This window comes from Leguminivora glycinivorella, chromosome 3 (assembly GCF_023078275.1).
Source record: "Leguminivora glycinivorella isolate SPB_JAAS2020 chromosome 3, LegGlyc_1.1, whole genome shotgun sequence".
Lineage (NCBI taxonomy): Eukaryota > Metazoa > Arthropoda > Insecta > Lepidoptera > Tortricidae > Leguminivora > Leguminivora glycinivorella.
The window spans coordinates 17774943-17797556 of record NC_062973.1 but is presented as its reverse complement, the minus strand read 5'-3'; the positions used below and the strand labels follow the sequence as shown (position 1 = coordinate 17797556).

Below are 22614 nucleotides of genomic sequence, written 5' to 3'. Positions count from 1 at the left end.
AGGTCATTTAACGTTAGTTTTTTATTTTAGACATTATAAATATGCACCTTTTTAAACTTTAGGTATTTTGAATTTCGGCAGAAACACCATTATGTATTTTGATTTTAGGTATTTTGAACGTAGGTCATTTAACGTTAGGTTTTTTTAACTATAGACATTGTGATACGTACCCTAATTATCAGTACACTACATCTGTTGCTATATTGCTAAAATAATGTTTCCATTTCATCTTAATTGATAATTTTGCCAACGCAATCACACAGATGGTGAATGCCTATTTGTTTACGTCCAGCGCTCAATCAGTGTCGCTGCGTTATTTGAGGTTTACAAAATAAAATGGGTTTACTTATTTTGATTGTCAGTCTTACTTATTTACATTTATTTAGTTGATTGTCTGGGAATTGGGTACTTATTTTAATAATGAACTTTTTGAACAAAAAGGGCGCCTAGAAAACTGACCCCTCGCTTATGCTCCGTGGTATATCGTAGTCTTCTGTATGTATGAGAATGAGAAAGATAAATACAATACCTTCGACGCGTGAATTATTATCTACTTGACCCTTTAAAGTCTGGCTCATATTATTAATTACTGTCCAATTAACCGAAAAATATTACCATACATATATATTTTGTTATGACTTAAAAACCGCAAAAATATTTTTAAAATATAGGTGCTTATTCTATGACGTCACTATATCGCTGATAGCGTTTTCTGTGGCCAAAACTAAAAAAGTAAATTACACCCATTTTTAATCAAAAATACATAGTCGACATACATTTTAATACCCAAAATCTATAAATATTGGTTTCTTACGTCAAATACTACAGAGGACTATCATTAAATGACAGTCCTCTGTAGTATGCTAATATGCAATAATGTGTTATTCCACATGAATTTTGCAATAAAATGTCAACTTTAATCGTGAAATTTTTGAGTTGACATCTTATTGCAAAATGCATGTGGGATAACACATTATTGCGTATCAGCATCCATTATTGTGCCAAATTGGATATGAGTCCTATTGGCTACGCCATAAAGTCACAATGAAAATACAATTTTGTGTATAACTGTGCCACAAAATCGTTCCAATGAAACTCCCAGCTAAAGCAATGCCATTGCAAAGTATGTATGCATTCTCTTATTAATGTTTTAGTAGCATCGATTGCTGACCTGCCTCAATGCCCCTTTCGATACCGTAGCCTAGATGTCGATAATCAATAACGATAACTGATATCACAAGGATGGGAAGAGGAACGGCTAATAATGTCCCGAGGGACTAAGGCCAACAAACAACCAGTAAAACCGTCAATAATATGTAAGTATATTTTATTAGGTATTTCTTATGTTCGGAAAGTGGCCCAGTGTTGTTGTAAAAAATTTGCCGCAAGTGATACTCTTCAGGGATAGAACATTTTTACTTTACACGTAAGTTATTATTATTTAGAGCCCACTGTGCCCCACTGCTGGGCAAAGGCCTAGCTCCTCCCCTCTTCCTGCACTCATCTGGGTTTAGAGCAATATCTGGCCAGTGTTTCAAAACATATATTTTTCCCCGTGGTTTAGGAGCATACTGGCTAAAATTGACATCAACACCTTCTAGCTCTATGAGTTTTTTCAACTATTTACCTACCCCGCAGTAAGAATTCGTAACATTTTGCGCCCTTTTTTTATACCACGTCGGTGGCAAACAGGCATACGGTCCGCCTGATGGAAAGCGGTCACCGTAACCTATGAACGCCTGCAACTCAATGGGTGTCACATGCGCGTTGCCGATCCATAAGAAACTTGTACGCTTTAGGTATGTTACATTGTCGACACACAAAAAATCGTGAAAGTTTAAATCGCTACTTCACATAGGTACTAACCTTAAAATCACTTATTATTTGTTTTCGAGTGTTTCATGACCGAATGTTTACTTCTATACCTCCACGGTAGACGTCGGATTCTTTCCCCTGTTCGGCTACCTGGAAATAAGTAAAATAATGATAAATAGATGTGCGAAATATATTTCTGGCACACTGCGTTAATCGAATTTGACACTTTCCGAGTCCATCGAACAGAAAAATTGTAAACAAACCTCGGGCAGTAAATAAGAATTTTATTTCACTGCCCTACTTGTGATATAAACTAGTACAGGATATATTGCGTTACATTCTCGCTGTGATTTTAAAGACGTCATTCCGCTGAATTAAATGGCCGGCGCCACTGTCTCCCGGCAGTTATGGAGACCCAATAACATAACTAACGACATAATCAAAATGCGTTTCCCTACAAAACATCGGTTTTTTGGCAAAACAACTATGAAAAAGTGGTCATGACATGTGTTAAGAAATATTTATCTCGGGAAACTATCTCATACTCATACCTACCTACACATGTAAAACAACAAATTGACAGTTTCTCAGAAAGTAAAGACTATAGTAATTTATAAACTTCTAAGTGTGTCTTTATTTATTTAGAATGTTTTTCCAAGCTATAACCGTAAACATAAATAGTACATTACATCAGAGGCCGGGAAAATGAGGATTTCCGGCCAAGTGGGTATATAGGGATACGAGGCCGGGAATCCGTTTTCACGCCGAGGCATGTATAGTGCTTTTCTCAAACATACAATGAAATTAAAAAAAAATACTCTAAAGGACAATATTTTATAAAATAAGTTACTTTGCAGGCCTAGGCCTAAAAAATAATATGAAATCCCTTTACAGTCCTCTCGAGTTGTTGCGCCCAAAAAGCGATACTTCCCAGCCCATTTTAAGGAACGTAAAGACAATATTTCATTGCATGTTTGAGAAAAGACAATCTTCCTTCGGGGGTGTTAATAAGTATTACTTTCCTTAAGAGACTCGAATTGGATCATTACAGCCTAATTAATTTGGCTTGCTTCTCAGACTGGCTAATTCTGAATGTAGAACTGTGGGTATTTTTTTGAACCGAATATTAATGTTAGACTTATATTGACCGGGATATAGACCGTGATTACCTTTTTGATTTTTACTGACTGTCTATGCAATTTTAACATCCACCCGCCTTCGTCAGTTTTCCGTGATCATGATGCATGCAACTGCGTCGAAATATCGGGAGCTCGACAAAAATCAAAAAGGTAATCACGGTCTATATCCCGGTCAATATGTCTAATGAAAATAACCGTGAATCATTCAAAACACGAATATTAATGACCTGACCAAACAAAGTACAGTGAGTAAGCTTTATCGACAAATTAAACCAGACAGTATTCATTAGTGTTATGATTACTCATAATTAAGAGCCGTTTTTCATATACGAGTACCTACTATTAATTTTCAATCCATTTTTTTTTTCAATATTCTCAGCTGTAATTAACTCTAAACATGGCTGTATGTAAGTAATGACATTACATACGCGATATATTATGCTTTTAAAACTAACTATTAACGAGGGTTTCTCACTATTGTGTTTGCATTACATTGCGGGTTGAATTATCCATACTAATATTATAAATGGGAAAGTGTGTGTGTCTGTTTGTTTGTCCGTCTTTCACGGCAAAACAGAGCGACGAATTGACGTGATTTTTTAAGTGGAGATAGTTGAAGGGATGGAAAGTGACATAGGCTACTTTTTGTCTCTTTCTAACGCGAGCGAAGCCGCGGGCAAAAGCTAGTTTTGTATAAATAAAACGTTGATTTCGATTAAGCAAAGGTTTTTATTACGTATGTCCTAACCCCACCGCCTCTCTTAACCATCGTTAATAGATTCGGCCGTTTAAATAGATTAGACACACGTTCGGAACTTAAAGAAAAGTAGTGGATGGAATGTATAGTACACATTCTGTGACTCTTTATTTTGGAGTCGTTAATTTTGAATGTATTTATGTCAAAGTTTGAAGTATACGTACATAATGTACGTTCCTCAACATTAAAAAGATCCTATCATTCACTTCTAAAATTAGTCCGTTGTATGGTGATATTTCAATGATAATAAGTGGCAGATCAGCAGATGGTAGGTGAATTTTTATCTCATATTTTATACAATTGTTAAAACAAGCGATTCGACTGAAAATCTGAAATGAATTTGTAGTGGAAATTCCTGACACCGGCACTAATCTCCCGGTAAAATATAGCTTCCCTAAACAACCTTTTTACTAGTTAATTGAAGCGGTAACTTCCATTAAAAGTATGCAAATTCAATGCAATCCAATTTTGGCAAATTGGTATTGGTAGCTGTAGTAAAATAGGAGATAAATTGCGAAGCAAATGAATCTATTGTTTCTATGGTAGTTAGGTAAAATATGGACAATTGATTGGGTAGGTAAAGTTTTTTGAAGATAAGCAATATTTTTCTAACAGATTACGTTATAACGATCACGGAAAGGTGGCTCTTTTATATTTATTTTGTATTATTTATTAATTATCTTTTTTCAAGTGACCGATATGACATCGTGTAGCCAGTCTTCCAGTAAACGTAGTCCACCACCTCGTCTGCCACGGCGAAGTAGTGCAGGCGAGACACCCTCATATAACCATAATCGGTCGTCGTTCCTACGCAAATCGTCCTATTTTGTGTACACACAGGTCTTCGGGCCTCAATGCTTAGTCGCAGTACGGTCGACGTTTAGTCGAGGCGACCCAAATGGGGACGATTGGTAACAGGCATGCACAAATGTCACAGAAGTGACAGAAGTGTGCACTACGCGTGCACACATTGTTACCGTTTGGCGACAACGTTCCCAAAATCATTCGTTCATTTCATTCTTTTCAAATGGCGACTGTCAGAGACGTCAAAGTAAAAAAGAAATAAAATCATTAGACATTAAAATGTAATGGCGGAAGAATTTGTTAAAGATAAATATTGTTTGCATTTGTAATATAATGTGCCCTAATTACCATGGCCAATTAAATTGCTCGAGTGATTTCATAAAATAAGTCTAAATTTATCAACGCGCCATCAATTTACCTCAGTTTAACCAGCAGTAATATTATTGACTACTCGGTGTTTGTGTACATAACTATATTGATTGGTGAAGTTTTAGTGCTTCGGTGCATATAGTATACTGAAATAATAAAAATAATGCCTAGAAAACCAATAAAGTTGTTAAAATATGGATTAAGACTGGGTAATATTCTATGTAAAAAACAGTCGACAAACGGTCACCAAACGGTCAACAAACGGTCGCAAAATAGTCGTAGCGTACACACGTGACCGAAAGCAGTGAATATTTATTGGATTTACAAAATGGCTTCTTGTATTCATTTTTTCCAGGTATCCTCAAACTTTATAAACAATTAAATATGCCGTCGTACTCAGTTGTCCTCACTGAAGAAGATTAAAAAAAAATTGTAACGTGCGTACCGAGCTGCTGGGTTGTAAAGGATCGGGGATCATATTATTAGGGTCTTCTATAGAGCAACTAGTATTTTGCGGCATTTCACAATTGACACTTGTTGAAGTAGTCGTCATTAATATTACTATCAACATTAATTTCAGCGATCTGAACTTCTTTTGTCAAGATTTTTTACCCGAGCAATGGAAAACAGCTACTGTCACTCCAATATACAAAAAGGGCAACAAGCTTCAACCATCGAACTACAGGCCGATAAGTGTTGCTAGTGTAGCATCCAAAGCTATGGAAAAAATTATAGTTAAACACATAAGAGGATTTCTTGCCCTGGACAGTGTAATAGGTGACCAACAGCATGGTTTCTGCCCTCATCGATCTACAGTATCCAACTTGTTATCTTGCCTCTCTTCCTGGACAAAAAGCTTTGACAACAGAGACCCTACGGATGTAATTTATCTTGATTATGAAAAGGCATTTGACAAAGTTCCCACAGAAAGGCTACTTCTTAAACTAGAACACTTGGGAATCCGTGGGAAACTGTTACTATGGGTAAGGGCTTTCCTGCAACAAAGAATCTTTGAAGTTAGAGTTGGTTTGACCAAGTCTCAGCAAAGACGGATTAATAGTGGAGTACCACAAGGTTCAGTCCTAGGCCCGGTGCTTTACATACTGTACACAGTTGACCTTCCACAGCGCATCAAGTGCAGTATTAGTACTTTTGCGGATGATACTAAGATATTTTCTAACCCATTTGTTGACTATAACCAACTACAAAGTGATCTAGATGCCATAGCAAGCTGGTCTAAAGAATGGTTAATCAATCTAAACTCTGCTAAATGTACAGTACTCCATATAGGAAATAGGAATCCCCGCCTGACTTATCACTTGGAAGGCAATCCACTAACGGTTGTACAAACGCAAACTGACCTGGGCGTTAAGATCTCCGAAAACTTGAAATGGGAAGAGCACATATCTACAATCGTCAAAAAAGCCAGAAGTATAATTTATCTGATCAGAAAAGCTTTCAAGACTTTGACACCAGATATGATGCTAAAAATATACAAAACTTATGTCAGACCTATACTGGAGTACGTTTTTCAAGCCTGGAGTCCCTACTTTGCCAAAGATATTGATATGCTAGAGAAAGTCCAACGTAGCTTCACTAAACTGCCAAGACAACTTAAAAACAAGCCGTATGAGGAAAGGCTAAAAGAACTAAAGCTCACTACTCTAAAAGACCGCAGAGAACGTGGGGATTTAATAGAGACATTCAAAATACTAACTGGACATTACGACCTCAAGGAATTTCAAGAGATGTTCAAGCGTAATAACGACACTCGTTTGAGAGGTCACCTCTTAAAGCTAGAGAGTGATAGATCTCACAGTAACCCTTATAAACACTTTTTGAGCAATCGAGTAGTGAGATCTTGGAACAAGCTCCCAGAGGACGTGGTCTCAGCACAAAATGTGAATCAGTTTAAAAATAGACTAGACAAGCACATCACATCTACAACTCGGCTATGATTACTGTCACAATGATCACTGGATACAGGCTATATCAGTTCTTTAACTGCCTGCCTGCTTATTAAATAATAATAATAATTTTTGTAGAGATAAGTGTCCACAAATTTGTAATGTTAAAGAGACATAAATAAAACGTAGTAGAGTAAATAATTTGTTTTTTTTGTAACCCAAACAAAATACAAGTGCGGAAAAGAGAAATATCGATACGAGTAGCGATAAATTAATACACGAACGAAGGGAGTGTATTAAATCGACACGAGTTGCGAATGTCCTTTTCGCACGTGTATCGTACGACGATTTTCAGTACCTAAATCTAAGCTAAGAGTTTCGACCAGACAAGAAATGAATCAGTGCTCGCACTACTGCGTTAAAAAAAGCAGCAGTTGTACTGAAAAAAACTATTATTGCGCAACAGAAGAACCCAATACATAAAGAAAACTGCGTCACAAATACTAAGTAGTAACTACCAGCATTCATAACAATATAATATACGTCGATTTTCATTAATATTACTATCAACATTAATTTCAGCGATCTGAACTTCTGTGTCATTTCTGCCTAAAAATAATGAAGGTTAGAATAATACTAACTACGTTATGTATAGGAATTTACTCTAGTATGCACTTCACGAGACATCTATTAATATCACAGTAAATACTCTATTTCATTTGATACCTACTTTTATTGTGTAAAGCAATACTACACATCTTTTTTATCAATAAGAATTAAAAATTATATATCTAATACATTAAGTAACTATAAAGTGCTTATCTATTTGTATTATCGTTCTGTGGTTTACCCTTGAATCGCCGACAGACACTTGTTCGAATATTATTTCAAAGACAACGTTTCAAATAATTTCATTTCATCGACAGTTCATATCGTAGAACAATCGACACAAGTAAAATCAAACCGTAGACTTTTACTTCGTAGATAAGTTATTCCGAGTATACTTTATATCGTGGTGTTTCATTCCGTGTTTTTTCATTTCATTTTGTTTTACATTAAATACAATTCATTACGAATAATATTATTTCAATTATGATTTCTTCTAAAATTTTACAATTTATAAACTGTTTGTTTAGGGCCAGTTGCATCAACCACATTTAACAGACACATCATCGTCACGCTGCAGACGTCTATGGAACTTCCCATACAATAAAATTTAACGAACGCTTTAACGGTGACAGACGGTTTGATGCAACCGGCCCTTAGTCACAGTTCTAATCTAACCTAAACCTACTTTAAAAACGGTTCGTTGTTGTGTAGGGTCGCAGTTTTAACCTAACCTAAACCTACTCTGCAAGCCGTTTGTTTCTGTGTGATCACAGTTCTAACCTAACCTAAACCTACTCTGTAAACTGTTTGTTTTTGTCTGTGGTCACAGTTCTAACCTAACCTAAACCTACTATATGTATAAACCGTTCGTTGATGTGTAGGGTCGCAGTTCTAACCTAACCTAAACCTACTCTGCAATACGTTTGCTTCTGTGTAAATCACAGGTCGAACCTAACCTAAACCTAGACTTATATTGACCGGGATATAGACCGTTTTCCGTGATCATGATGCATGCAACTGCGTCGAAATATTGGGAGCTCGACAAAAATCAAAAAGGTAATCACGGTCTATATCCCGGTCAATATAAGTCTAATGAAAATAACCGTGAATCATTCAAAACTCTTAACCTAAACCTACTCTGTAAACTATTTGTTTCTGTGTGGTCACAGTTCTAACCTAACCTAAACCTACTCTGTAAGCTGGTCGTTTTTGTTTGTGGTTTAAAAGCTATTCGTTGTCGTGTAGGTCGCAGTTCTAACCTAACCTAAACCTACTCTGTAAACTGGTCGTTTTTGTGTGTGGTCACAGTTCTAACCTAACCTAAACCTACTTTAAAACCCGTTCATCGTGTTGTAGCATCGCAGTTCTAACCTAACCTAAACCTACTGGTACTCTAATATAGGATTAAAGCCAATGGTCATAGTCTAATTATGGACGTATGTAATGTGCCACGATAAAATCGACAATTTGAAGTTTCCTAGAATAAAACATCCATAAATGTGTAGTACGACAAATGAGAAAGTTTTGTAATAATACGTCGACTAAATGAATTGCGATGTTTTGTATTTCTGCTATTTGAAGTACTTTGAAATGAATCAGCGATGAAGAAATATTAGTTGAATAGTATTTATTAAAACTAAGAAAATTTCAAATAAATAGTAGTTGAAACCAAATTACTCGAAACAATTTTACTCGAACTAAACTTTCGATGCTTTGTTGTCGATGAAATGATATTCGATGAAAAGTTTGTCGGCGAAACAAGGGTACACCTCGTTCGGTACTTTTCTTAACTTTCCCACATTTCTATAAAATGTCGAAGAGTGCTTAAATGGTCGTCGTTGTTTATTATTATTTAATTCGCTCATATTTAAATGATTCACAGCAACCAGTCCACAACTTCACAAGACAGTTTGAGAAACCTTCGTATTTCAGATTGTCATTTGCGGATACAGTGGTTTAGGAGCAGTTCGGTAATCAGACCTACACATGTGTGTACAAATTCTGTCAATGTCACTGTCAGAAACCGTTCTGACAGTGACAATGACAGCCAAAAATTCGTCCACATGTTGTTACCGTTATGTGTGCATACGTCGACTAATAATGTGTCGTTAAAAATCGTTCTGACAGTGACATTGACAGCCACAGATTCGTACACATTTTGTTACCGTAACAAGTGCACACGCCGACTACATTTTGTTATTGTATCAATACGGTCGCATTGTTTGCACGACATTACCACGCGTTATGTCACATTTGACAGTTAGTTACTGATTTGAAGATTTTGCGACCGAAATGGTTGTATGGGACGTAGAGCGCCCCACTCGGTGTTGCGACCCGTAGACCAGAATCACAGAACACCCCACTAGAAGCCTAATGCAAGCGATATTGTTCGAGACGCAAATCACCAATCCTTGCGGGGTGAGGCGGGAGCGCACGGTGCTGCCATTGGTCGTTTCAAATAATGGCGCGCCTTTACGATTAGCCGTAGGAATGGGAATGGGACATGTCTATTATAGACAATGGTACCGGTACCAGTACTGTGGTGAATTAGTTTTGCAACAAATTATAATATTATAATTATATTATTTATATTTCGTTAGTTATAAAGTATTATTTCTACAAGTAATGGTAAGAAATGCGCAAGTTAGGCGTTTTTGCAAGCTTTTATTTAACTTGCAATGTTAGTATATTCGGGTGAAATCATGCAACTTTTAAAGCAGATATTTTAACCGATTGAGCTGAAATTTTGCACACATAATTGTGTAAATCATGTGACGATGCAATATTATGGTATCATGGAGCTGATCTGCTGATGGACCAGAAACGTGGCCATAGATTAAATTTCATATCTGATTATGATGTTGACCTCAATTCCTCAAGTTACCCTTCGGGTTGGAAGGTCAGATGGCAGTCGCTTTCATAAAACTAGTGCCTACGCCAAATCTTGGGATTAGTTTCTAAAGCGGACCCCAGGCTCCCATGAGCCGTGGCGAATGCCGATACCGGGATAACGCAAGGAGGATGATGATTGTTATAGCACCTTAATAAAAATCATTCTAGTAACTAATAAATAAACTGTGCATTTTTACTTACGTTTACTAAGTTAAATTATCAACTAAATATTCTAAACTAATCAATCAACTAAATAACACTACAGACTACAGATTCTAGATAATTATTCACAATTACAAATCTGCTTTCTTTTATATATTGGTAGTAACACATGGTACGAACGGTAGTACGAAGTTCCCGCAACAGACATAAACTAACATGGCCCCATCCCTAGTCGTTTACGTGAAAGGGATAGCATATCGCATTGTTAACTAGGCAAAAAGGGATGGACGCGCCTCGGCGCCGCTCAGTACAACCATATTGACCAGTATAAATGAACTCCGCGGATAATAAAAAATATTCAACAAAATAATTAATTTGACTTAACTATGGAATGTTAGTCCATCTTTTTTATATGTGGAAGTGTTAGAAGACATGCCACACCACTTTATGCTGCAAGAAACCATTGTTTGCAACCAAATTTAATTATTTAAGATTTTTTCCCGAGCGGACACGAACACTGTTAGCGGGTCGTATACTTGGGCGCTCTGATCGGTGTCGCACGCGTTCAAACTTTTATACACCCGATTTGTCGTATGCTTGGTGACCGCGAGTCGCCCTGTAAGGGCCGTCTTGTTGTATTGGTCTGTGACCAGAATTAACCGGCTCTGCAGTGCCACACAGAGTCTTTCGAGGCGCCCTGCGTGTCTTGTTATTCCTTTCCACCAGTGTGAATCCCTCCTTATCCACACTGGCGCGGAAGGACTTCTTGAGTGGGGCCCGTTCATCACACACCTTAGTAGGTGCGTTGACCCGGCCAGCTGTTCGTGGCTGACTCACAACATCAGCGTAAGCACGCTGACGTGGTGTCGAGTTTACCGGGACAAGTGACAATGCCTTTTCAATTCGTAAGACAAAAACAAATAAAAAACGGGCTTCTCAGCAGCTTCTTGTTAACCACATACCTTGAAGCGCTGGTTTCCTAGTTAAAACCAGGCAGGCAAGCATGGTTGCGCGATAAATGATAAACCATCAGGCCGTCCCTATCGAACTTACAAATAGTGCGATAGGGACGGCCTGATTCATACCATACTTTCCTGCCAGGTTTCCGAATCGTTGGTATGGTGATTTTGTATTATGAATGTAAAAAATATGAATTTGACTATGTTTGCAGTTAATACTTTCCTAGTGTTAATGCGGTTTTCACCAGACCTAATGGTAAAGGCTCTAGATCCAATAAAAGAGTTTGTAATTATTTCAAGAGAGTTATTTAACAAACTATTGAAAAAGTAAGTGCATGATCATAGAAATTTATTTTCAACTAGGGAAAGGTCCATTTTAGAAGGTTCATGCGGGCCACATCCGTATAAACTATTCGTTTATTTTGGAAACTCCGTCTTAACTCACTAACGGATAAGAAATTTCCGGTGTGTAGATGGATATGAAAAGAGTACATACATTTGCTTTGATTCACCAAATAAGCGGTATTCGGCAAAATTGAATAGTCTACCGCAAAACGATTATTGAAAATGTTACTTTTCAACTTCGATTGAAATTCAAACCGTATTTGTATACACCAAGGTTCTTGTTCGTAAAAGCACGATCTTTATTAAATTCTGAATTTTAGAGACATCCAGGCTCTTTAAGAATACTCGGAATATTTTCAGATAGAAAGTTGCGCATGTTAGTAATACTCGTACAGTCAATCAATTGGAATCCTACGCCGCTGTAGAACTATGTCATAGTGACGTTATAATTATAAATCAGATAGTAAGAAATTTCTCTAACTTACTGCTTGTCATTTTGACATGGTTTTAGAGTGGCCTAGGGTTCCAATTGATTGACTATACCTACATGCCACAAAAGAATAGTTCCGTACGATATCCTGACAAAAATGTGATTGAAAACTTTTTGTTGAAATACGAATCAAACCTGATTCGAACTATAGGACTCATATACACAGAATAGAATAGAAAACATTTATTGAACGTCACAACAAAGTACAAATAAAAGCGAAGACATTGAGGTATTTGTTTGGACTTTTAGAGTGCAGAATTATTTTATTGAAGCGCACAAGTACTTGTATTGAATAGGTACTTACTTTGATAACCATCTATCTGACTCCTTGAATATTTTCTATTGGTTTGATATCTGTTGAGAGGCAATGGCACACGAAAAGTAAATCTACTAGATGCTGCTGGTAGTGCCGATGATGCTTCTGCGGCTCTTTTGGCTGAGGATGAACTAGAGTCTTGATCTGCAATAAAGTAAATAATAATGTAATCTCAACTAAACATTTCTAGAAAAAGTTTCACAGTTAATGCAGAAGATCGAGTCTTGCTGGAGGTGTGAATTTTTCATTTTTTTTAAATTTAAAAATATGAAATAACAAGTTTCATTGAAAGTCAACTTCTTGCGCATATATTTTTACCTAATCATAATCAACCACCTTTTTCTGACTGACAAAATCGCCATGCCAGAGTATATTTCCACATTGTCTACCGCTGATTACTTGATCGGTTAACTAAAAACAACCTTAATTAAACCTTAATAACTATAAATAAACCTCAACGGGCTTTGGCAGTTTGTTTTGCGATCAACAGTATAAAAACTGTCCCATGTTAGATTATATTTTAAGTCATCAAAATGGCTCAGAGATTACTCTATTTTATAATAGATGAATAAAATTTAATTTTCATTAACTTCATAATCGGTTAAGTTAAACCGCAAAAATATATTGTCCAAAATTCAGTGACTAACGAAATATCAACAGTTGAGTGAACTTTATACATTTGTAATTTAAACACACATCAGATTAGTTTCAGTGTTCTATTCTTGAATACAGCAATTCCCGTCAACTTTGTACAATGCCACGTCAGCAAATTTTAATTGATCCTATTTTGTTACCAACATTTAGTGATATAATTCGACTTTCGTAAGATATATACAGGATAATTGTTATAATTAAGAAAATATAGATACTAGAGAACCTTAATGACGAAATAAAACTTAATAAAATCTCAATTCATCAACCAAATCTTGGTAACAAAATAGGAATTAATAAAAAACAAATTTAACTTTTCCCTTAATTTTTGTACAAAGTTGACGGGAATTGCTGAATTAGCAGTAGACTGGGTTTAGATTTCTATTGTTTTCATATTAAGGTAAAATACCCCATAATGGACGGTGATGCCATTATGGACAAAAAAACACAAATCCTTAAAAATAAGTATCTAAAATAAGTTTCAAAAAACTGACGGCTATGTACCATAAACTAGAGTTGTAGAGCTGTTTAATTTTGAAGTTTCAATTAATTCGGTTATTTCTGAAGGATTTGGAGACAAGATAAAATTCACCAGTTTACTGAAAAAAATATCAAGACGAATTCTTAGTAATGTTGCTAAGAGAAATGAGTTCATGTATAAAATAATAAAAAAATAACGCACGGTGTAATCTTGAATGCGTTTTACTTACTGCATTAAGCATGAGATAAGGTATAAAACATACTAGTTTGTTGCTCCAAAGATATAAAGAAATGACGTTATTTTGCGAGTGTCCATTACTGGACCCGAAAAACTGCCTACCTCCTATGATGGACAAGGAACAATTTACAAAACCAAAATTTACGAGAAACAATCCTATGTTAAAATAACCCAAACTAATTGTATTTATGGTGTATAAAATTGACTCATAGCGTATCAGTTGGCTTTAAAAGTAAAATTTTAAACTTATTTCACTGTCCATAATGGGGGATCCATTACTGGAGAACTGCCGTCCATAATTGGAGAAAAAACACCTAGTTTTAATTTGTTAACTATGAAGAAACCAATAGGAGTATCTATTCTGCAATACGCTTGAAATGTAGAAGAAGGATAGGACATTCAAGATTTAACACGCTTGGCGGTAGAATTTTTACATTTATCAGTGAAATATCAAAAACAGGCGAATTTTTTTCTTAAACTGTCCATGATTGGGTCCGTCACCTTAACGTATAACCATTCGATTTAAGCCTTAGAACGCCAAGGACCACTAAATAATAGTCGGTTTAATAAAGCACGGGTTTTCTACTTTTCCTAGTTATTACGAAAAATGGAGACGGCCGCAATACAACTGAACGGCTGTCCTGGAAAACCAGAACTTATTAACTTTCTGTTACCATTTTCTACTTAAGTACATAACTTACGAGAGTGATTATTGACAAAAATATTATTTAAATATGTTTGATATGTTATCATGAGATTAATGAGAAAATTAATAGATAGATAGATATATATGGAAGCTTTATTTTAATAATTATAATTATCTCGGTGGCTTCAAATCCAACCATTGAAACGTACACAGATTTCGTATATACCATAGATCAAGAAAAAAGAAAACGCATCTACTTAGCGTGCCATAGAAACCCGGTCAAAACGACTATAGTCCCATTACAAATTGAACGGAATAAACGTAAACAAACTGCTGTCACTGTCAAAGTAACACGTGCAGCTCAAGTCAGGGGTTCTCAGAGTAAGGGCCGAGAGAAAATCAAATTACTTTTAACCAGTTATTAACGATCACTCTATTACATACTTAAAAATCGTGAAGCGATCGAACACAATGACTGTTATATTATGTTATGATCCCATGCAAGTCAATATAGAAATCGGTCCAAAATAGACGATGTCCTGTCATATCAGATACTCACAAAACCAATAATTTAATTTATAACCACCTTATTACCACCATCGCATTTGAAAAAGACGGTTTTAATTATTAATTAAAAATCACTGCCACCTAGTCTCAAAAGTTGCTAAAAAATAATGTTTAGCGGCCCGCTACTTGGTCGCCCAGGTACATTTCCACAGTAATACCAGTGCAATATACAAACTACCCGACAAAAACGGCTTTTTAATTTCAATAAATATACCAAAAAGTTTTAGTGTTTCAATTTATTTTCGTTTAAAAAGAGTCATTATTTGTGTAGTGGAATATGTAAAGATTTTTATTAAACGTGTAAAATATCGTCAATTTTAATACCTCGAATGGTGCAAATTTTTTTTAGCACCGGCCACACTTTTGTTTACAATAATTCCGGCTAATTAAAAATAGGAGTATAGGTAGTGCGGCCCTAAATACTGACAGCTTGCAGATTTCGCGTGGCATTTCATTTCATATCACAGGTAAGTAACTATCAGTTCAAATTGTGACACGTTCAGCCTCTAATATACGAATATAGTGGGAACGTGAATGACAACATTTAGTAGGTAGAAAATAAAATTACTCTTGTTAAAATTGGAGCGACCTTCGCAGGATGCTGCGTCACGCATCCCATTTACTGCGACGATATAAACCCAAAATGAAGACCCAGTTGCTGTTGCCTAATCAACGCGAACGAGGGACGTTTTGTCGACCTTGTTTCTAGCGTCATTTTAGAAATTGGGAGAGATGTAGTCGGAATTGTCATGTTTAAATTGTTGATTTTTCGCAAGAAATCCGATAATTTGGGTTTCTTATTGTGTTGAATTAACTACTTAATGATAACATAGTGTCGAGTTGAGAACAAAAATAAATAAGCACATTGTTGCTTATTACTCTGACCTCTGCTTAAAATATACGTAGACTTGGGTCCCGTAGAACTAAAGAGCTCCTCCTCATAGACATGACCGTTTCCAAAAAAAATTCGTTGTCTTATCGCGTCGGTGAACTGGCTCTTTGGAGAAACCTAGGGTTAATGCTATCGAGTTCAATATTAAAACCAATGAAGTAGTAAAAAACCCACTAGTAATAAAATATAAGACGACCAAGATTCAGGAAGAACGACATCTAACCACCGACCGGCAGTACGAATAATTGGAAAACTTTAGCAATTAAGACTACGTGCTTCAAATAGATTCTATGGCCGTTTCTAGTTTTAAATACCTCTAGGTACATTACATAATAAAAAGCTTTATGACTTTCAAGATCCGCCTAGTATACAGTTTTAGTACTTCCCTATAGTCCGATTATCTTAATTCTTAAATAAATATCTGACGCGAACTGGTTGGAATTATAGGTTTTTAGGAATAATAATTCTAAATTTTCTCGCTGACAATCAGTTTAATGTAGAAAGAGCCAGCGATAAAAGCAAATAAAAATACTTCGGTTAGCAATTTTTGTATTACCTACTCGTGCGTATATTATAATATTTATAACTAGCTTTTGCCCGCGGCTTCGCTCGCGTTAGAAAGAGACAAAAAGTAGCCTATGTCACTCTCCATCCCTTCAACTACGAGGGGTGATCCAAAAGTAATGATAACTGAATACTTTTTGCATCGGATTAAAATAAATAGGTATGCCGTTACTGTCCACAAAGACTCCTTAGTAAATAAAAAAAAATAAAAAAAAAAATATGTATCTGTCAGAGAGTTGCATTTGTTTTTTCACGAGCAGTCGGAACAATATCGCAAAAATGGAGAAAACTGAGGTGAGAGCGGTTATTAAATACTTCTGTTTGAAAAAAATGTGTACTAAAGATATATACGCTGAATTAGTGGGAACACTGGGGGAGTCCGCTCCGCCGTATTCTACAGTGGCACGCTGGTCAAAGGAGTTTAACTTGGGAAGAACATCCACTCAAGATGAACACCGCGAAGGCCGTCCATCTGTCGCCCTTACTGGAGAAAACGTAAAAAAAATTAATGATCTCGTTTTAACAGATAGAAGGATGACTATCAGGCATCTAGTTGAGCTCACAGGCATCTCGTATGGCAGCATTCAAAGAATCTTAACTGATGAATTACATATGAAAAAAGTCTCCGCTCGTTGGGTGCCTAGAATGTTAACGGCTGAACAAAAGAAAATACGTTGTGAGATTTCGAAGTCTAATCTTGAAAAATTTCAAACTGATCCCGAAACATTTTTGCGTCGGTTTGTAACCATGGACGAGTCTTGGATCCATCATTTCGATCCTAAGACCAAACAGCAATCCATGACCTGGAAGCGAGCGTCGTCCCCTACACCGAAGAAATTCAAGGTAGCAAGCTCCGCTGGTAAGGTCATGGCTTCAGTGTTTTGGGATGCTGAGGGAGTCATAATGATCGAATACCTGGAAAAGGGAACCACTATTACGGGCTCCTACTACGCTGACCAAATACGCAGATTGAGAGAGGCAATCAAAGAAAAGCGGCGGGGTAAACTTCGAGCTGGCATCCTGTTTCACCAGGACAACGCACCGCCCCACAAGGCCGGTGTTGCGATGGCTGCCATCCGTGATTCAGGGTTCGAATTGCTGGAACACCCCCATATTCGCCAGACCTAGCCCCCAGCGACTTTTATCTCTTTCCACGGCTGAAGGAAGATCTTAGAGGCAACAAATTTTTGAATGATGGCGAGGTAATGGCCGCTGTGGAGGCATTTTTGGAGGGTCAAGAAAAAGATTTTTTTTTTAAAGGAATTCGTAGTCTGGAGAAACGATGGTCCAAGTGTGTAGACTTGGAAGGAGATTACGTAGAAAAATAAATTATTTTATTAAACATTTTATGTGTCTTTCATACTGATTATCATTACTTTTGGATCACCCCTCGTATCTCCACTTAAAAAATCACGTCAAGTCGTCGCTCCGCTTTGCCGTGAAAGACGGACAAACAAACAGACACACACACTTTCCCATTTATAATATTAGTATGGATTTTCTGTACGGGGCAAAGTTTTTGACTAAAGTAAAAGTGCAATTTAATTTAATTATAATAATAGGTAGATCACTAAATCAAAATAAATCGTAATCATAACTTATCTAACCATTAAATATACTTCTAAGAAATTATGCTGGTTATGAAAGGTAGGTAAGACAATGTGATACTGACCTGCACAGCAGGTTAGATGAGGTGAGACACCTGGTAGAATATTAGAAACTTTCTAGACAGATAAAGATTTAATATTATTCAGTACGACTTACTTTAATTCCAACTTTCTGTAATTTATACAGCCTATTTGCACAAATTTCAACAAATTGGGATCTTACCTTAGTTTTCTAGTTTTTAATAAAAAATTTCTTTGTAGATAAATTAAGAGAAAAAAACTTACTCTTTCAATCTCAGGCTTTGAGGTTGTCTTCTGTAGGAAAGAAAACTGTTCATATTTTTTATTCAGTACAACGAGAATAATAAACGAGATAAAAGTTTAGGATGACAACAAAACCAATTCGGAATAATGCTACATTGTATATTTATAAAGTTTCTATTAGATCAAGAGCCGAGGGCCGCCAGACCTTCCTCAAATTCTCAAGGATGAAACTTTGGGATAATGTAGAGTTCGTATCGACGTTTAACGTCTGCATATTTTCTAGTTCGGCCCATCGGCCATTTTTTTGCTATCAAGTGCTGAAGGTGAAAAAAAAAAGTGCTAACTTTCCTTAAATTCTCAAGGCTGTGTTTTATGTATGTGTTAGAACACGTTGTTAGAAGTTAGTTATCATCAATGCCAGACCGTTTCCGCCGGCCGTAACTTTTGCCAGACGCGACAAAGTTGACAAAAAACGACTCTAACTTTCCTCATTTTCTCAAGCCTGATTTTGATATATGATACACAGGGAACTATAACTAGACCGTTTGTAAGCAGCCAGACCAATCGGATGGACCCAACCATCCGCCAGACCGACTTAAAGTTTCGCTATGAACATCAGTAAAATTGTGATTATAGATAGTTTGCCGAAACTACAAAAGCTAAGAAGTTGAATTTGGCACAACAGTTTACGTTTATAATGTATATTAGACGTTAGAAGCGATTCTGAAAAATTTGACCCCTAAGGGGGTTAAAAAGTAGATTTCAGTTTGTATGGGGATCCAATTTTATTTTTAGTTAGGGACTTAAAACTTAGTAAAAAGGTAGTAAATAGAAGTAGAAGAAAAGTAATTTCAGCTTTTTTTGATTTTCGTCCTTTTAGTGGGTTAGAAAAGGGATGGCAGTTTGTATCAATCATTTTAATCATGACTTCAAAAGTAAGCTATTCATACGCGGAATAATTAATACCTACTTGATACGTGATATGAATAGGAAACAATTATTTTGTTTCAATAATTTATTGAAATATAGTTACAAAAATATTTAATAAAATGAATGTAAAAAAATAAACAAATAATTTAATTTACTTTTCACGTATCAAGTAGATATTAATTATTCCACGTTCGAATAGCTTACTTTTGAAGTCATTTGTACACGATTAAATTCATTAATGGATAATGATTAATTACTACAATAAAACTATTTGAATCATCCTATATGCTATCCTATCTTGGGGGGGGGAAGCTAGGGTTTGGTCTTGGTGGGAAGCGCTGGTAGTGAGAACAGCATTACCTATAAAATGCCAAGAAACCATCTGCTGTGTTCGTAGCGGAACACCGTATTGTTCGCAGAGCTCTAGCCAGTCCGCGTCATCCACGTCCCCGCCGTCCCCTCTGGGGACTGCTGCAGCCGCGCCGCCGCGCGACCGCTACCTCTGTGCTGCAGCTGAGCTGAGGATGCAGGGCGAAAGGTGAATCTTCTGCGCCTCAAAACAGAATCAACTCACTAGGGAGGATACCCGAAACAAAACCGAGCAAGCCCAACGGCTCCGAGGTGGCAGCCCCACCATTGGGCTAGGGTATAGTGGACTAATCCTTCGCTTACCCGAAACTCAACGATTAAAGAAACTGAAACAGTGCAAAACCGGACCGATCAAACTACGACGACCTTTGGCATGAAAATACGGACACGAATTGCTTGCTGGAACGTGCGAACACTGAGCGAAGATAGCCGACTAGCCCAAGCAGAAGCAGAAATGCTCCGATACAAACTGCAAATACTCGGTCTCAGTGAAGTGCGCAGAAATGGATTCGGAGAACTGAGAACGTCCAGGGGCCTCACTTTTCTTTACTCCGGGAAGGAAGACGAAGAGGGTGTACGTGAGAAAGGCGTAGGATTCCTCCTTTCTGATGTTGCGAAGCAGAGCCTACTGGACTGGAAACCCATCTCAGATAGAATCGTCACAGCCCGATTTAACAGTAAGGCCCGCAAGATAACCGTCGTTCAATGTTACGCGCCGACAAACCTGGCATCAAGAGAAGACAAGGACGATTTCTATAGTTCACTCAACCTAACTTTGAAAAACACCCGCAAGCAGGACATAGTCATCGTCATGGGGGATCTCAATGCCAAGGTTGGCACAGACAACGACGGATGTCAGAGACACATGGGCACAAATGGGCTGGGAGTCCGGAATGAGAACGGGGAGAGATTTTTGGAATTCTGCCAAAACAACGACCTTACCATCGGAGGCACATTATTCATTCAAGGAGACCACCATAAGTACACATGGAACTCACCCGATGGAGTCACCAAGAACCAGATTGACCATCTCGCCATCAGCTCCAAATGGCGTTCATCACTGCTCGACGTTCGTAACCGCCGTGGCGCGGATATCGACAGTGACCACCACCTAGTCGTCGCTGAGGTGCGGCTCAAAGTAGCTGTAGCCCGAGCTGCCAGCGCGACTACCAAGATGGGCAAACGCTTCGAGGTCAACAAGCTGCAGGACCCAGATGTAGGAGACGCCTTTAGACTCGAGCTGCGAAACCGTTTCTCCGTTCTCAAAGCGGGCCCTACCACTTCTGTCGACGCGGAGTGGAACCACATCAAAATGGCCTATACAGAGACCAGCTCCGTCGTCCTTGGACACAAAACGCACACACGCGAAGACTGGATGTCACAAAATACCTGGCAACTCATCGAAGAAAGGCGCGGGTTACATCTTCAGCTCCTGGCAACTAGTGACGAGGCAGTGCGCGAAGACCTGAGGCGCCGATACGGACAAGTTCGCAGAAAAATCTACCGCAGTACCCGTCATGACCGTCGAGTATGGGCTGAGGAGGTTGCGGACTGTGCCCAACGCGCAGCCAACTCCGGAAATCTCAGGGAGATGTACAAGGCGACGAAGACCTTGGCCGGAAATAGAAACCAGAGGAAGAAGAAGCCTTTGAAAGACAAGACAGGCCAGTTTATTGTGACATCGGAGGGACAGCTTCAACGCTGGCGGGAGCACTTTGAAGAGATCTTCCAAGTCCCAAACGACCCCGCTACGCTTACAAGTGCGGCCAGCTTGCCCACACAAGGCCTGGACATCGATGTGTCTCCCCTACAACGGACGAAGTAGTGAAGGCTATCCGATCGCTGAAGAATGGGAAAGCCCCAGGAGAGGACCTCATCACAGCGGAAATGCTGAAAGCCGACATCCCTACCGCTGCAAACGCGCTGACGCCTCTCCTGAGGAACATCTGGTCAGCCGAAGAGTTACCTTGTGACTGGAGCAAGGGCCTTCTGATCACCGTACCCAAGAAGGGAGACCTCAGTGACTGTGGCAATTGGAGAGGCATCACTTTGCTCTCGATTCCTTCCAAGGTGCTCTGCAGGATCATCTCGGACAGACTCTCGAGGGCAGTAGAACCTCTTCTGCGCAAAGAGCAAGCTGGCTTCCGGCCCAACCGATCGTGTACGGACCAGATCAACACCTTACGCATAATTCTCGAACAGGCATCAGAATTTCAGAGGGAAATGTACCTGACCTTTGTGGACTTCGAAAAAGCCTTCGACACCTTGAGATGGAACTGTATCTGGGACCGGCTACAAGAAATTGGAGTCCCCGAGAAAATAACAAACTTGATTAAGGCCATCTACAGGAACTATTCCTGTAGAGTAACTCACGACGGTCTCATCTCGGAGGACATACCGGTTCAGGCCGGTGTACGACAGGGGTGTCTTCTTTCTCCTCTCCTCTTCCTTGTCGTCCTCGATGGCATCATGGTCAAGACCAATAGAAAGCGCCGCGGCATAGAGTGGGGGCTGTCCAACGTGCTGGAAGATTTAGACTATGCCGATGATCTATGCCTATTGAGCCACACACGCGCCGACATGCAAGCCAAATTGGACGACCTACGGTGAGAGGCTTTGGAGACGGGACTCAAAATCAACACCAGGAAGACCCAAGACATGAGGTGCAGAGCAACCAGTTCGGTACCGTTGCTCATCGGCACAGAGGGTGTGGAGACAGTCCACAAATTTACGTACCTTGGTAGTGTAGTGACGGAAACTGGAGGGACCGAAGAGGACATCGCTTCGAGGATCGCCAAGGCGAGAGCAACCTTCGCACGACTCCGTCCTATATGGCAATCGC

General features: G+C 38.3%; 1 protein-coding gene across 1 annotated transcript in view; it reads right to left on the bottom strand.

The window, feature by feature from the left end:
* Window positions 1–1941: 1941 nt before the first annotated feature.
* LOC125224667 overlaps window positions 1942–22614 on the bottom strand; it is a 41441-nt gene continuing 20768 nt past the window's right edge. Inside the window, exons 4-5 of the mRNA XM_048128094.1 lie at window positions 12553–12708; window positions 1942–1965 (exon numbers count right to left, since the gene is read on the bottom strand). Of these exons, the coding sequence (XP_047984051.1) occupies window positions 12565–12708 (144 nt within the window). The 3' untranslated portion in view covers window positions 1942–1965; window positions 12553–12564. The remainder of the gene's footprint in view (window positions 1966–12552; window positions 12709–22614) is intronic.